This window comes from Nicotiana tabacum, chromosome 21 (assembly GCF_000715075.1).
Source record: "Nicotiana tabacum cultivar K326 chromosome 21, ASM71507v2, whole genome shotgun sequence".
Taxonomy (NCBI): Eukaryota; Viridiplantae; Streptophyta; class Magnoliopsida; order Solanales; family Solanaceae; genus Nicotiana; species Nicotiana tabacum.
The window spans coordinates 91,601,661-91,615,431 of record NC_134100.1 but is presented as its reverse complement, the minus strand read 5'-3'; the positions used below and the strand labels follow the sequence as shown (position 1 = coordinate 91,615,431).

The 13,771-nt window shown below is 36.5% G+C and overlaps 2 protein-coding genes across 4 annotated transcripts; both read left to right on the top strand.

Annotated features, from left to right (window-relative positions):
• Positions 1-139: 139 nt before the first annotated feature.
• Positions 140-3,324, top strand: LOC107810079 (uncharacterized). Of its 2 annotated transcripts, XM_016634809.2 has the most exons (4): positions 140-1,999; positions 2,578-2,787; positions 2,878-2,943; positions 3,048-3,324. In XM_016634809.2, the coding sequence occupies exons 1-3, from the start codon at positions 1,255-1,257 to the stop codon at positions 2,913-2,915; spliced, it is 993 nt and encodes a 330-aa protein (XP_016490295.1). In that variant the 5' UTR covers positions 140-1,254; the 3' UTR covers positions 2,916-2,943; positions 3,048-3,324. The 2 variants fall into 2 exon arrangements, 1 of the variants encoding a protein (XP_016490295.1); XR_001653560.2 differs by having other exon boundaries at positions 140-2,787.
• A 3,890-nt stretch (positions 3,325-7,214) lies between these two features.
• On the top strand, positions 7,215-13,009 carry LOC107810084 (tRNA A64-2'-O-ribosylphosphate transferase). 2 transcript variants are annotated; one of them, XM_016634817.2, is made up of 7 exons: positions 7,215-7,628; positions 9,150-9,307; positions 9,830-10,520; positions 11,330-11,430; positions 11,617-11,725; positions 12,210-12,269; positions 12,514-13,009. In XM_016634817.2, exons 1-7 carry the CDS (start codon positions 7,346-7,348, stop codon positions 12,681-12,683), a joined length of 1,572 nt encoding a protein of 523 aa, XP_016490303.2. In that variant the 5' UTR covers positions 7,215-7,345; the 3' UTR covers positions 12,684-13,009. The 2 variants fall into 2 exon arrangements, with proteins under 2 accessions (XP_016490303.2, XP_075098332.1); XM_075242231.1 differs by having other exon boundaries at positions 7,277-7,628; positions 9,155-9,307.
• The last annotated feature ends 762 nt before the right edge of the window (positions 13,010-13,771 follow it).

Genomic DNA, 13,771 nt, shown 5'->3' with positions numbered 1-13,771 from the left:
AGTTGTTGGAGCAGTCAGCCTAACGATACTTTTAACAAGGCGTAATACTGTTTGCTTCAGACGAAACCGGAAGGTTTTCCCCCAAAAGAGCGCACTGTTTCTACATTATATGTGTAACTTGTTTTTTAATCAACTTCTAATGCGGAAATTTATTATCACACCCAACTAGGGGTGGGCATAAAATCCGAACCGAACTGAATTAATTTGGTATTTCGATTTCGTTTTTTCGGTATTTCGGTACGATATACGGTATTGAGTTTTTGATATTTCGGTATACCGAAATACCAAAATAGTTTAGTCCAAGCCCAACTTTATTTTTATTTTTTAGACCAATAACCTTAAGCCCGCACCCCAAAAGTCCAAAATCCCTAATTCCCTATATTCCTTACCCTTAGGCTTAGTCGCTTAGAGGCAGACAAGAATTTCAAAAAACCCTCACGACTTTGCTTGGTTGCTGTGGCGGTCGGATTCACGAGTTACGACTCACGACTACAACCTCGGCGACGACGACTCCTCTCATCGGCGATTGCTTGTTTGCTCATTGTTGACCTTCATTCAGGTTCATAACTTCTCTATTCTTCATTGTTGATCTTCATTCATGCGAGCTATAATCACATTTATGAGCTATAACAATTTGTAGGTCCAGAATTATTAACTTCTAAAGTTGTTGTGGCCTTTTTATGTAGCTCTACTTAAGTCTAATAGAGTTACTATGGTGTTCTATATTTAGAGATGCGTTAGGTCATAGTTGTCAGAATGTGTTCATCTTTGAGGTTTAGCTTATTGTACCGGTGTGTTCAACAACCCTAATTTACTTTTTTCGGGATCTATGTCTTCTATGTATATTATATTACCAGATCAATGAAGAACATTTTATAGTATTTTGATTACCAGATCAATTTGGATTAGTTTTCTTAGAGGGTTAGAGCTTTTGCTACAGATTATTAGAGCTTTTGCTACTACCAACAGATTACTGCGTAATCTACCTATATTTATGTATGTTATTCTAAAATTTTGGCTTTTTTCTAGATTAATCATACTAGAAGTAGAAAATGACTACTTTATTTATTTCTAGGAATGACAAACTAACTAGATGGGGAATAGTTTTTCCTTATGGTGTGTGATCTGCTCTTGTACTAGGCTGTTCTCTGTTAATTACGCGACCATTCGCCCTTGTAGTGTTTTGCTTGTAGTGTTCTATTTAGTGTTTTTGTTTTAACAATTTGTGTTTATATTTGTTTTAATTTTGTATAGATGGCGGATGAAAGTAGAGTAAGTGATGTTGGTTCAACTGAAAGCTTACCTATTACTGATGATAGCAATGCTAACACAATTAATACTCAAGATTCTAAGAAAAGAAAAGTCATAGAACCTAGATCAGAAGTTTGGAAATATTTTGATAAATTTCAGGAAAATGGGGTCGGTAAAGCAAGGTGTAAATATTGTAAGCAAGCTTATGCTACTAATTCATCTAAGAATAGAACAACAGGATTGAGAAGTCATTTGAATAGATGCAAAGAATACCCACCTAACATTGATAAAGATAATACTCAGACAAGGATAAACATTCAATCTTGTCAAAATGATAGAGGATCGCTTTGGAAATTCGATCAAAAAGTGATTAGGAGGGCTTTAATTGAGATGATAGTTATTGATGAACTACCATTTAGCTTTGTAGAAAAGGAAGGCTTTATGAAGTTTATGAGAATATCTCAACTACTATTTCGTCTTCCTTCTCGTAGAACAATAACAAGGGATTTGTGTTTGGATGTTCTTACTAGGTGGAATTCCACCTATTTGATGTTGGATACGGCACAAAACTTTGAAAAGGCCTTTGGCAAGTTTCATCTTTTTGATGATGGATTTTCTGCTTATCTATGTTCTCCTCTTTGTGAAGATGGTAGTAGTGCAGGGCCTCTTGAATCTGATGATTGGGTGAATGTGAGGAATGTGATAGAGTTTCTTGCAAGATTTCACGAGCTCACCAAAAAAGTTTCAGGTTCACGTTATGTCACTTGTAATTCTCATTTTGATGATGTATCTGAACTTTATTGTCATTTGAAAATGTATTTAATTAGTGAGGATGAGCATTTGAGAAAAATGGCTGAGCGGATGCAAGAAAAATTCAAGAAATATTGGGGTGAGCCTGAAAAGATGAATAAAATAATTTTTATTGCTTCCGTCTTGAATCCACGTAACAAATTTGAATATGTTAGCCTTGCACTTGAAGAACTTTTTGGGGAGGAAAAAGGGAAGAAAATAAATGCTGAGGTGTATGCTTATATGGATTCTTTGTTTGAAGAGTATCTAAAAACGTATTCAACTGGATCTTGTCCTCAATCTCCATCTAGTTCTACTTATCTAATAACATATCTAATATATCTAGTGGGAGTGTTATAACTGCATCATTAATAAGGACGGAGCTTCACTTGAAGAAACAAAAGGAAGACAATGGAAGTGGGGGTACTAAATCGGAGTTGGATAAATACATTAATGAAGAACAAAAGCCTTTTAGTAAAGAATTTGATATCTTAAGTTGGTGAAAAATATATGCTCCTAGATTTTCTATTCTTTCAGAGTTAGCTCGTGATGTGTTGGCCATTCCAATTTCTAGTATGGCGTCGGAATGTGCGTTTAGTATCGGTGGCCGTATTCTTGATTCATTTAGGAGTTCATTGACTCTTAAATGTGTGCAAGCTCTTGTTTGTGTTCAAGATTGGCTTAGAGAAGAGAAGAATCCTATTAGTGTTGAAGAAGACTGGGAGTATCTTGAGGAACTCGAGCTTGGTAAGCTTTAATAATTTGTGTGTATTTTAGTTCAAAATAATATATCATACTTATTTATTTGTATGACATATTTGGTCGAATTATCTTTAGATATGGAAAATAATGGAAGCACTACTAGCATTGTTTGATGTATAGTTGCAACTTGAAACTTGAGTGGTAAGTTTAATACTTTATTTGTTTGGTGATATACTTTTGTAGTTTTGTTCTATTATCATCAAAAAATAATATTCTAACTTATTATTTATCTTTTTTTTTTTTAGGTTCAAGTGCAATCATGCCCGTGCTTCTAAAGTACGCTCTCATATTTGGGAATACTTTGAGGTGATAAAAGATAGCGAAGAAGTTCGCAAAGTAGAGTGCAAGAATTGTGGTCGAGTCTATAATGTTCATCCAAAGAGGGATGGCACATATTGTTTAAGGAAGCATATTAGGCGTTATCTTGAGCGTCTTCCTGAAATTCGTATTTAAGAATTAAGACTAAGTTGATTCGAGACTATTAGTGTAAACTTGAATTATGTTTGGCAAGTTTTTGCCCTCTCTGTTTTTGTTGCACTGTGTTTAATTCTGCTGCTACTCGTTAGTGGTTGTTACTATCTTAGCTTGCTGTGATATTTATTTACTTCTTTTCCCTTTCAAGTACTTGCTGTGAATGTGATAACCAGGTGTGCATCTGCCATGTATGTGTTGCTGCATGTTGTTAGGCAAATTTGAATGTTTCTTACACGCCTTTTGTTAGGCAGAATGACAGATTGTTTACTCGTTAGTAGTTATTTTTGCTTGTTTAATGCTTAGGCTTTTAGCACTTAGCAGTACGTGACACATGAATATATATTAAATCGAAACCGTACCGAACCAAAATAAAAAATACCGAACCGTATCGAAATATTTTGGTACGGTATTTAGTATACACAATTGATAAACCGAATACCGAAATACAGAACTGAAATTCTTAAATACCGATTCGAAGTACCGAATGCCCACCCCTATACCCAACCAACATAATACATTAGATTGTTAGACGCAATAACTTACAAAATCTTAACTCGCGGTCTTATGTTTCTTATAAATTTTTTAGTTTCAAAAATGATACTCCACTTTGGTCTAGAAAAGGTTCATAAGTTGCAAGATAAATAAAATGAGGGCCATTCACTAAACAGCTATCCCGAGAAAGGACAATCGACAAAATATTTGTATGAATTTGGACTCAATCGCGTGACGGAGTTAACGCTAAGTTGGAAGTTTGGAGACAAACATTGGAGTCTAAGGGTTTTAAGTTGAGTAGGTCGAAAACTGAGTACTTGGAGTGCAAGTTCAGTGATGGGATGCATGAAGAAGGAGAGGAAGTGAAGATTGGTACTCAAGTCGTCCCCAAAAGAGATAGTTTCAAGTATCTTGGGTCTATTATTCAAGGCAACGGGGAGATTGACGAGGATGTTACCCATTGTATTGGAGCGGGGTGGATGAGATGGAGTCTCGCCTCAGAGGTTTTGTGTGATAAGAGTGTGCCACCTGAACTTAAGGGAAAGTTCTGCAGAGTGGTGGTTAGACCAGCTATGTTGTATGTGGCTGAGTGCTTTCCCGTCAAGAAGTCCCATGTCTAGAAGATGAAAGTAGCTGAAATGAGGATGTTGAGATGGATGTGTGGTCTTACCAGGAAGGATATGATCAGGAATGAAGTTATTAGGAATAAGATAGAAGTGACATCGGTGGAGGACAAGTTGCGGAAGTCGAGGCTGAGATGATTCGGGCATGTGAAGAGGAGCGACATAGATGCTCCGGTCAGGAGGTGTGGGAGGTTGTCCATTGCGGGTCTGAGGAAGGGAAGGGACAGGACTAAGAAGTATTGGGGAGAGGTAGTTACACAGGACATATCATTGCTCCACTTACCGAGGATATGACCCACGATAGAAAGGTGTGGAGGTCGAGGATTAGAGTTGTAGGTTGACTGATAGTAGTATGTTCCTCATAGGCTTACCAATAGTATTAGGATTATTTTTGTATTATCTTATTCATGGTTCTTTACTATTACATGTTGTGTCATTAGCGCCCGTTAACTTAATATATTGTTGTTACTATTGTTTGATACTTGTTGCTTTATCTCCACTGTTCTTTGAGCCGAGGGTCTATCAGAAACAACCTCTCTATCTTTATAAGGTAAGGGTAAGGTCTGCGCACACACTACCCTCCCCAAACCCCATTTATGAAAAAATACTGGGTATGTTGTTATTATTGTTGTTGTTGTAATTTGGACTCAATGGACCAACAAAAAGTTTGGACACCCAAAGTTTTTGGAAAAATTGCATATTTGGCTGCTAGGCCAAAAATATTTATAGTCACTAGCCAATTTACATATATTATATACTAATCATACATACGTTATGTATATATGCCACCTATGTTTTTGAACGAGCGGCTATTTAAGTTAATTTCTCCTTTTCGGCAGTGGCCCAGATGCAAAACGAGTCCAATAGAAGCCCAACTTGCACTCCCATCTCGAGGAAATTTGAACTAAAAATCTTAATTTCTAGACACAATTTGAACTGGCAAATTGAAATTCGGGAAAAAAATAAATAAAAAATAGCCAGATTTACAACTGGTAATTAAAAATAGCCACCGTTTCAAAAGTAATTAAAATATAGCCACTTTTTCATGTAAGGATAAAATCTGAACAAAAATACCCTTAAAAATCCGAAAATATTTGAGTATAATATGCTAGAGTTCGAATTTTTTACATATGAGCTTCTAGAATAATGTGCTGGAGTTCTAACATAATGTGCTAGAAGTTAATATGTAGGAGCTCCATGATCGAGCATATTATGTTAGAACTTTTCGTGTGCTGGAGTTCCAATATAATATGCTGGAAGTTTATACGCAGGAGCTCCATAATCCAGCATATTATGTTGGAACTTTCCGTATTCCAGCAAAATAATGGCTATTTTCAATAACTTTATAAATATTAGCTATTTTACAACTACCAGTTCGAGGACTGGCTAGCCTGTGCTATTTTTACTCAAACTTTAGGGTGAAATTCAAAAATAGCCAGATTTACAAGTGATAATTGAAAAATAGATACAGTTTCAAAAGTAATCGAAATGTAGCCACTTTTCATGTAAAGATAAATTTGAACGAAAATACTGTTCAAAATCCGGAAAATATTCCAGCATAATATATTAGAGTTTAATTTTTTTTATATGTGAACTTCCAGCATAATATACTGGAAGTTCATACACGGGTGCTCCAATCTCCGGTATATTATGCTGGAACTTTCTGTATACTGGAGTTCCAGCATAATATGCTGGAAGTTCATACACAGGTGCAACAATCTCCAGCATATTATGCTGGAACTTTTCGTGTTTCAGCAAAATAGTGGCTATTTTTCAATAACTTTATAAATATTGGCTATTTTTCAATTACCAGTTCGAGGACTGGCTAGTCCGTGCTATTTTCACTCAAAATTTATTGTAAAAATTGCACGAGGCACCCCCATTTAACCTATACCCACTTTTTAAAAAGGTTTTAACTTGTACCCACTTTTTAAACAAATTCAGGCCTCTTTCTCCTCCTCCTTCATTTTTTGAATGTTGAAACTTGAGATATTGTTATGCGTTCTAGCCTGATGATTCGTATATATCTGCTTGTCCCATTATGTTCAGTTTGGTCTTATTCACAATAATTTAACCTCTTAGATATTTTAACTTTACAGACACATTGGTTTTTGGTTCTAATTTATCTGTAGTAACTTATTTTCATGTCGAAATATTTTTCATTCTTTAATCTTTGAAATGAACAGCATCAATCGTTGCTAATCATGATCTATTAAATTCATTGTTGTTTAGAACTTCAGCTCTAAGAATGCTGAAGTTCAGCAAATATAAACAAAAACTTCAGCTCCTAGAATGCTGAAGTTCAACAATTACAAAATAAGTTTCAGCTCCTAGAATGCTGAAGTTCAACAATTACAAAATAAGTTTCAGCTCCTAGAATGCTGAAGTTCAACAATTACAAAGCAATTACGAAACAAACTTCAGCTCCTAGAATACTGAAGTTTAGCAATTACAAAACAAAAATTTCAGCTCCTGGAATGCTGAAATTCAACAATTACAAAACAAAAATTTCAGCTAAAACATGCTGTAGTTTTATTGAACTAAAGTTTGCCATTGCACTATAAACTAAAATTTGCGTGATTGCTTTTGCAAGTCAGGCCAAACTTCAGGCAAAAATATCTGAAGTTTTGCTACACTTCAGGCAAAACATTCTGAAGTTCAAACTTCAGACATAAATTTTTACTACTTCAGGCTCGTATGTGTGAAGTTACACAAAAAGTGAGTACGCTTGCAATATTTTTTGTAAAATGGGTATAAGTTAAAATGTGATCCAAAAACTGGGTACAGATGCAAATATTTATTGCGAATTTGGACTGAAAGGCCCATCAATATTTTGGACACCCAAAAGTGGCTCAAATGCGAAAGGACTCGAATAGAAATAACACGAAGTCGCAGTATAAAGACGTTAAAAGTCGTTTAGATCACAAATTTGCAGAGCTCCAACGCCAGTTTCAATGGAGAATCCAGCAAATTTGAACATATACAAAGCTTCGAGAACCATAAAACGAAGAGAAAACACTCTCTTCAACGCCCTACGATCAATCTACGAGGATTCCATATTCGTCGGCGAGATTTCTCAGCTATGGCCGGAGCTTCCCCTACTTGCAAATCTCCGTTGTGGCCTTTGGTACTCTCAAAAATTCCACTCCACGTGCTATTTCAAGTCAACCGATGGACATACCAATAATTGGTCTTTTAATACCTCTCGCCTTAACCTCCATGTTGCCCTTCTTGCTGGTAACCTTATATCCTCTATTTAATACTATTTTATGTATAATTAACAGTGATTTGTTTGTTTGATTATCTTGGGAATTAAGGTATATATGTATGTATGTGTTGTATAATCTTAAAGAATCTTCTAATTAATTGAAGAATTTCTACCTCTTTGTAAATTGGTACTCAGAATGTTCCGATTTATATGTTGGTCACCGGAGCGTATGCAGGATTTTTTGTAAGCGGTGTCGATATTTATAAAAGAGTGGGTGAATAAATAACATTATTTATCACATTTCTAGACAAAGGAGTAGCCTAGACTATTGATTTTGTTGAGTTTTAAGTTAGAAGAGGTCCAGAGTTCAACTCTACCTAACTACAATTTTTAATAATAGAGGCTCTTTCAAACGTTTGCCAAAAATATATTGCAGCGGAGGTTCGAACCTCCGACTTTAAGAGCAAAATCAAGAATTTAACCAGGGCAACGATCTATGTCAAGTGGTGTCATTTTGCTTTCTGTTATTTGTTTCCGCACAATATCAATACATAGTTCTGTATCGCGTGACAGTTGACACTGCTTCATTCCGCGTGCATCCGCCCCTGCTGGTCACTGAGTATGCGTAGTATTTTGTTGTCTTAAAATGTCATGTTAAGAGAATGTCATTTAGGGTAATATGAGAACGATTAAGACTAGTGCAGTTCACATATATATATATATATATATATAATGTATTAAATATTTGTAACACACCAAGGAAAAGAGTACCATATAAAATGAAAAAACCTGCTACAGTATTCTAAGCTTGACTAAAAGCACATTAAGTATATTATGTAAATATGAACCTGGAACCACTGATACATGCTCCAAACATTTTAGAAGATGCATTTCTTGCATAAATTCTGTGATATCCTCTTCCTGTCCTCTTGTCTGACACTAAGAAATCAAAAGTTGATGTTAGTTTTTTACATTTCAGCCAGCTTATTATCAAATTAATAACCAGTTCCACTAGTTGTACAATAGTGGCAAGCACCAGTACGTATAAGGTTTTACAGTCCAATATCTTCCTTGAAAATAGCAGAGTGAGACACGTATTCAGGCTAAAAAAACGTGACTAACGCCGTCACAGAATTTCAAGAGGTCATCAAAATCAGTATATATCTGACGATCTTCATTAGTTATATGTATTTGCTTGTAATTGTTTTTTTTTTTTTTTTGATGACCGAGAAATCTGTCTGGGGCCGATCCTTTGGACCAACCGCAGCCTTCGAAACTCGGTGGATAATGGGCCCGCCCCTCTACCCTTCTCCACTTAAATACCAGGCTTTGCTTTGCATGGTGTGGGGGCTTGAACCTGTGACCTAAGACACAAATCCACCACCCTATGCCACTTGAGCTAGGCCCTGGGGGCAAGACCTCTAGGATTTGTTAAAAGATATATTTATTTGTATATAACAACTACAGTAGCATTTTGATAGCTAGATGGTTGCAATCTTTGTTCTATATATCCATGATATAGTTGGAAGCTAATTGCTCTTGATGGTTAGGACAGAAGGGAGGGTGTATGATTGTTGATTCAACAAGGAAAGGGAAGAGGTTTCCAGATAGTATGTCAAAGACAATACCGATTTGGACCTGTGTATTGAACCGTGCCATTTGGAATTACAGAATGAGATGTGGTTTGGCTGGTACTGCAGAAAAGAAAGTAAGAACAGCTAATTATTTTGGTGCATAATTATTTCTTAGGAATAGAGATAGTTTATTATCTTCTTATGTCAAAAGAAAGTTTTTAGTTTTTTGAATGTCCTTGTTCAAGTCGCAAAAAAAATTATGTTTTTTTTTTCCTCTGAAAATATTAACTGTACGTTGGAGGAAGAGGAGAATAAAAATATCTGTTAACTTCTTTTGTCAGCACTATTATTGTTCTCTCAGAGAATAGAATTAGGATTAAAGGCCATGTAATTTCTGAAAGGATAAAAAGATATGAGGAAATATGGAAAAAAAATCCTAGGCTCGTGATCTGTGAGGCTTTTTGCTTGTCCGTTTTCCAAAATTTATTACTGTTGGCTTTCTTGTCAATAACTGCATTGGGCCCAAACTTTTATGCGAGATGTGCAATGTAGACTTACCATTTAATATAAGTTGTAACTATGCCCCGCCATACACACAAAAACGCCAATATGTTTTGATGTACTTATTTATATTTTTTATGAATTCATTTGAGCAGGAGACAAATAATTCCACCGAGCGTGGAGATAGTATTAGTGACTCTTATAGCTGGGATTGTTCCTTGCATCTCCCTTTGTGGGTCTCAAATACTGAAAGAGCACTTATTGAGGAGCGTTTAGACGGATGGACCAAGGATCTGGAGGTCAGTGGAGCTGATATTGCTTCCATTGCTTTGTCCCTGAATAAACCGCTACGCCCACTATGGATTTCACAAAAAACTGTGATCTGGTTAAATGAAGTACCTGATTGTGATTCTTGGGATTTCACTCCAATATTACTTGTTTCTACGTCCTCCCCAAGTAGCAATTTTCAGCAAAGAACCGCCTCTGAATTTAGTTGGAGGTACATAGCTGGAGCTGGAGATGATGAGGAAAGTTGGGCAAGGGGCTTGTCACCAAATCTTTTTTGGAAACATGCATATGATCTCATAAGCTCTGGTCCTGATATGTGTAACAAGAAGGTAGCTGATATTATTGAAAAGGACAGGGTATACCGTGCACAGAGGGGAGAAAATGCTCCTCAAATATCTATTAAGCCTTCAAAATCTTCTACGAGTAGTGGCCGTTTGCCTGCGGAAGAACAATTAGACCTGGAGTCTCAATTCATGAACATAGATGAGAAGTCTTCTGATAATAATTCCATATTTTGGCTGGGGGAAAGTAATGTAGCGGTTGGCACAACACAGCTTGGTATGCTTCATATGTGCCCCTATTCTTGTGAAGTAACGGATTTATATTAGTTCTGCATGGTTATTGATGCGCATAGCTTACCGTTGATTGTCTTTGTGGCTAGCCTACCCTTTTACTGTATTTTACATGTGGTTTGAATTTGTGGTGTGTCATGTTATGGACTGGAATTCTTTTGGTGGCTATGCATCTTTTAAATTTGTTGGCGCAGGTAAAATTCCAACCAATTTTACTTTGTAAAATTTTAAATTAAAAGTGGAGGTTGGTTGACCACTTGGTAGTCAAAACATGGGCTATGCTGTGAGATCTAAATGCTTTGCTAGTTATTTACTTCTTATGTGGGGAGTGCTTATCCGTTTCCCAGTACTATGCTTGAATTTCTGAGGTCTAAGCATCACGACAACTTTCTTTTTTCCCCAATTTTGACCCTGTAGATCTGCTTCTAAGCATCCGTCTCTATTTGGCAGAGACGTTTTCAAGTAAAGAATTGGCAAAAGTAGTTAGAAAGTGTAAATTAATTTTCTAGTATACTGCAGAATTGTCACATTTTCTGGAAATGAGTAAGATATTGCAGAATGCAGAGCATAAATCTCCTTTTTGTTTTTCCCTGAAAGGCCGAAAATATTATGTTTCTGTAAGCAGATCGCACAGTATTGTACATGTCCATTGCAAATTCATGTAAAATGATTAAAAAGCCATGTCCTGCCTTTCTCTTTATTATTCTCGATTTGCTAGTCATTTATGGTGCCATTGGTTTATTTTTGTCATGAACCTCTTGCAATGGTCATTCTGATTGAAGATTTACCATGCAGCTAAGGATGAATCTGGTGTTGATTGTGTATTGAGTTGTGATCAGGAGTCGAATTCTCTTTGTTCCAAGGAGTCTGAAGCTTATCTAAACCTGTCTATTGTGGTGCGTATGATTTCCTTTAGTTAGTTGAACCTGTCTATTGTGGTGCGTATGATTTCCTTTAGTTAGTTGCTTAAATTGTTAGTAAATTTTTTACTATTGTCCAATTACTTGATTGTTGGCATTAACTCTCTTTCCCCCTTTTGGGGTTTGTTTGTGTTGATCGGTCGGGGGTTGTGGACAATACAGAGCTCGAAGTTTGACCGATCTTCTTTATTAAGGAATCTTCCCTCAGCGGTGAATTTTGCAAAGAACAACTTGAAAAAAGGGCAGAAACTCCTAGTTTGCTGCAGTAGTGGTAAGTATGGCTTTACTATGTCGCCGAGATTGTTTTCCACATGCCATTTGACTTGTACTCACTGAAGGTGAAAACTGGATATATTTTTTGCTCGTACATCAAATTTCTTGGGCAGGATTGTAGGGGTGGGGAATTTCGTGTGCGGGATTGTAGGGGGTGGGGGAGGGTTTTGAAGACGAGACTATGTGGCAAGTCTAGCATGAGCTGTCTTTGAAGGTGATAAGGCATGAGACAGAAAATAGGGGGAGGACTTCTGTCTCCATTTTCACCACGTTATGAATTAGTTGCCAAATCCAATGACCAAAGACGTTACAGTAATCAAGTTGGTTGGTTATACTTTTGATGGGAGACTTGTTTTGTTTTGCATGTTATCTGGCAGTTTTTCTTAATATGCCAATTTATTCAGCTGTTGCTTTAATTGTTTTTGACTGTAGTGGCAAAAGACGAATTATCGCTGACAAAGTTAATCTCTTTGTGTTTTCAGGGGAGGATATTAGCATTTGTGTTTGTTTAGCAATTTTGATGTCATTATTTGATGACAGAGGTATGTGCGGGTATCTTATTTCAACTTTGTGTTCTCGTTTTGACTGTCTTAGCTAAAACAAAATTCAACAACTGTTACCTTTAAGTACCTCTATCCTCACAAGGTAGGGTTAATGTCTGCGTACACACTACCCTCCCCAGACCCCACAGTGTGGGGTAATGCTGGGTATGTTGTTGTGTCAATAACCTGGAAAATGTAGCTCTTCTGGGGGTTTCAAGCAAATAGTCTTAATTTTGTTCCGTAGGGCACTTTGATGAAGGGAGATCTTTTACTGAGAGACGAGTCACTAAGTTGGAGTTGCGACGACGATTGGTATTTATCTGCCAATTTGCCGTGAATGCTCGCCCGTCAAGAGGGAACGTTAAGCAGGTTTTCAATTATCTCAGTGGAGGAAATGTTGAGACAGCTTCTTAAGGAAAACTTACTTCGCTACCATGCCTCAACACGTGATCGTAGATCTGATTAAGCTTCGGAGGAAGAGTAAAGCTGAGTTTTTTTGGGTCCGAGTTTTGAGTTAACTTCTTATGCGAGTTCTCACTTTTTTCTTCCTTGTTCTTTTGTTGTTTTAGAGAAAAAGCAGTGTCTTTTATTGGGAGTTCTGTCCTCTCTCCAATACACTTGAAGCAACGTTTTATTTTCCTGTTTCTGTAAAATGCAAGCTGAGTAGGTAGGTGAGCGGCCCTTGCCAATGGCATATGTACTTTACTTGATCTACATATATATATGAACGGTTCTTTAAACAATAAGTATTATTTATGTGAAGTTCGAACATATTGTCACAAAAGAACTTGTAGTATTTTTTTACTTTGCATCCAGCAGACTTAAAATCTTAGCTTCGTCTATTGGCCTTCCATTTTAGTCACACGAGCAGGACATTGCTATCACAACCCATGGCTTTTTGTAGTAGAACAGCTTTAGCATTGTCAATTAATAGATCAGAAGAGGTTCAAATTTGTCCTTGTACTATGCGAAATTGCTACTTTTATACCGGAAACATTTTTTTTGGGGGAGAACGATAATGTATGGTTCAACTTGAACCTACTTTGACTAATCCGCTAATCTCTGCTACTTTCCACCAACACAAACATTGGATAACTCGGTCCATGAAGATTTAGGTAGAGGGGAAGAATTCCAAGATTTTCATTCCACCTCATCTCGCCAATCTTGTGTATACAATACTAGACATATATACACCCATTATACGCTTTAGTCCAGCAAAAAGCAGGCTTCAATGCATACTGCTAAGTCATCGCTAAGGTTTATCTAATAAAAAGGCGACTATATATAGTTATAAATACTCACATTTACAAAAGATTTGATTCAACTAATACTGACTAAGTTTTTGGATGAACTGAACCCAAAAGAGTTCGACGTTGAACCAAAACTTTGATGCGCATTCAATCCTATTACGTATAATTTATAGCACTCAAGTAACAAACCTTAAAGCAAATACCAAATTTTCATGTCAAACACTGCTCCCCGGCAAAGCCATCTCAAAAACA

Bases quoted from the DNA above. Each gene is read 5' to 3' on its own strand.
- LOC107810079 (XM_016634809.2), top strand. From the start codon at position 1,255: ATGGCGGATGAAAGTAGAGTAAGTGATGTTGGTTCAACTGAAAGCTTA. The intron at 2,000-2,577 runs GTTCACGTTATG...CTATTCTTTCAG, and splicing joins GCTCACCAAAAAAGTTTCAG to AGTTAGCTCGTGATGTGTTG. The intron at 2,788-2,877 runs GTAAGCTTTAAT...AATTATCTTTAG, and splicing joins TCTTGAGGAACTCGAGCTTG to ATATGGAAAATAATGGAAGC.
- LOC107810084 (XM_016634817.2), top strand. From the start codon at position 7,346: ATGGAGAATCCAGCAAATTTGAACATATACAAAGCTTCGAGAACCATA. The intron at 10,521-11,329 runs GTATGCTTCATA...TTTACCATGCAG, and splicing joins GGTTGGCACAACACAGCTTG to CTAAGGATGAATCTGGTGTT. The intron at 11,431-11,616 runs GTGCGTATGATT...TGGACAATACAG, and splicing joins ATCTAAACCTGTCTATTGTG to AGCTCGAAGTTTGACCGATC.